The sequence below is a fragment of the Emiliania huxleyi genome (genome assembly GCF_000372725.1).
Source record: "Emiliania huxleyi CCMP1516 unplaced genomic scaffold EMIHUscaffold_7976, whole genome shotgun sequence".
NCBI classification, from domain to species: Eukaryota; Haptophyta; order Isochrysidales; family Noelaerhabdaceae; genus Emiliania; species Emiliania huxleyi.
Window position 1 is genome coordinate 1 of NW_005196038.1, and position 1,297 is coordinate 1,297.

Here is a 1,297-nt window from a genome sequence, read left to right on the forward strand (position 1 = left end):
CGTGCGGCTGGTCCTCCTCGCGGCCGCCCTCCCCGGGCGCCGTCCGCCTCGCCGTCTCCGCCGCCGCCTGAGCTGCTCGACCTCCGCGCCGCCACCACGTACCAGGACAGAACGTTTTCGACCAGCAGGCGCCCGTGAACGACCTGTCATTCGCCGACAGCACGACGGGACGGCCGTGGGCCGAGTGCGGCCAATACACAAGCCAATGGTGGGGCGTCGACCTCGGGAGCGAGGTGTATGTGGGCTACGTGCGGCTGCAGAACCGCAACGACTGCTGCCCGGAGCGGCTGACGGACGTCGACATCTATCTCGGCTCGACGGCGGAGACGTACACGGGCAACGCGCTGGTGAAGTCAGACGTGAGCGTGTTGTCGAACGTGATGTTGGAGGTGGAGATCAACGCGTTGGGGCGCTACATCTACCTCAACCGGCCGTCTGCGGCGGGGCTGACGGTGTGCAAGTTCTTCGTCTTCGCGTGAGTAGACGTGCCTGTATGTCCTGACAGTGTAAGAGGTGTGCATGTTCAGGGTGCGTGAGTCCGTGATGGTGATAACGCCCTTGTCTAGGCGTCTGGTGTAGCGAGGCGACGGTGGGACGGTGTCCGACCTGATCTGGGGTTTTCTAATGCGGCTCTACTCGTAAAAAGCCGTATCTAGCGTTTGACGTCGACCAATAAAATACCGGGGGAGGCTTGCGCGGGCTTAACTATTTTTATCCGTCTCCCAACCAACCTCGAAGGGATAAGGGAAGAGCCGACCGCCATGTCTCGCGCCGACGACGAGCGTCCGCCCAAGCGGCGGCGCGTGCTCTCCGACGCGGAGGACGAGCCGACGCGGGAGCTGCAGCGCGACCCGCTCGACATCCGCGGCTCGCTCCTCGAGCTGCACCAGAACATGCCCTCGTTCAGCGATGTGTGTGTTGTGGTCGAGGGGTCAAAGTCGAGCCAGGAGTTTGCGTGCATCGGCGCGGTGCTGGCCTCGGCGTCGCGGCCGCTGGCGGCCATGCTCTACGGCGAGTCCAGCCGGATGGTGACCCCTTCGGCCGGCTCCAGCCGCCCGCGGCTCGTGCTGCGCGGCACCGAGCCGTGGTGCTTCGACCTGCTGCTGCGGTACGTGCACGGGCTGCAGGTGGCGCTCGACGTGGACATGGCGCTGACGCTCTACCACGCGGCCGACTACTACGAGGTCCTCCCGCTGCGCGACGGCTGCTGCGCCTTCCTCCTCGATGCTGTCGACCAGGCGGGCTGGGCTGCGGCTCCTGGCCGCTCGCGCCGCGCCGCCCGCCCCTGCTCCCTGGC

At 66.5% G+C, this 1,297-nt stretch overlaps 2 protein-coding genes across 2 annotated transcripts; both read left to right on the top strand.

Moving 5' to 3' along the window:
* Positions 1-105: 105 nt before the first annotated feature.
* EMIHUDRAFT_125096 (hypothetical protein) lies at positions 106-479 on the top strand (the record flags this gene model as incomplete). The annotated part of the gene is made up of 1 exon (XM_005759740.1): positions 106-479. A coding segment is annotated over one exon (374 nt), but the record flags the coding sequence as incomplete, so codon positions are not given.
* Positions 480-761: 282 nt separating this feature from the next.
* On the top strand, positions 762-1,229 carry EMIHUDRAFT_258654 (hypothetical protein; the record flags this gene model as incomplete). Its single annotated transcript, XM_005759741.1, has 1 exon — positions 762-1,229. A coding segment is annotated over one exon (468 nt), but the record flags the coding sequence as incomplete, so codon positions are not given.
* Between the last annotated feature and the right edge of the window lie 68 nt (positions 1,230-1,297).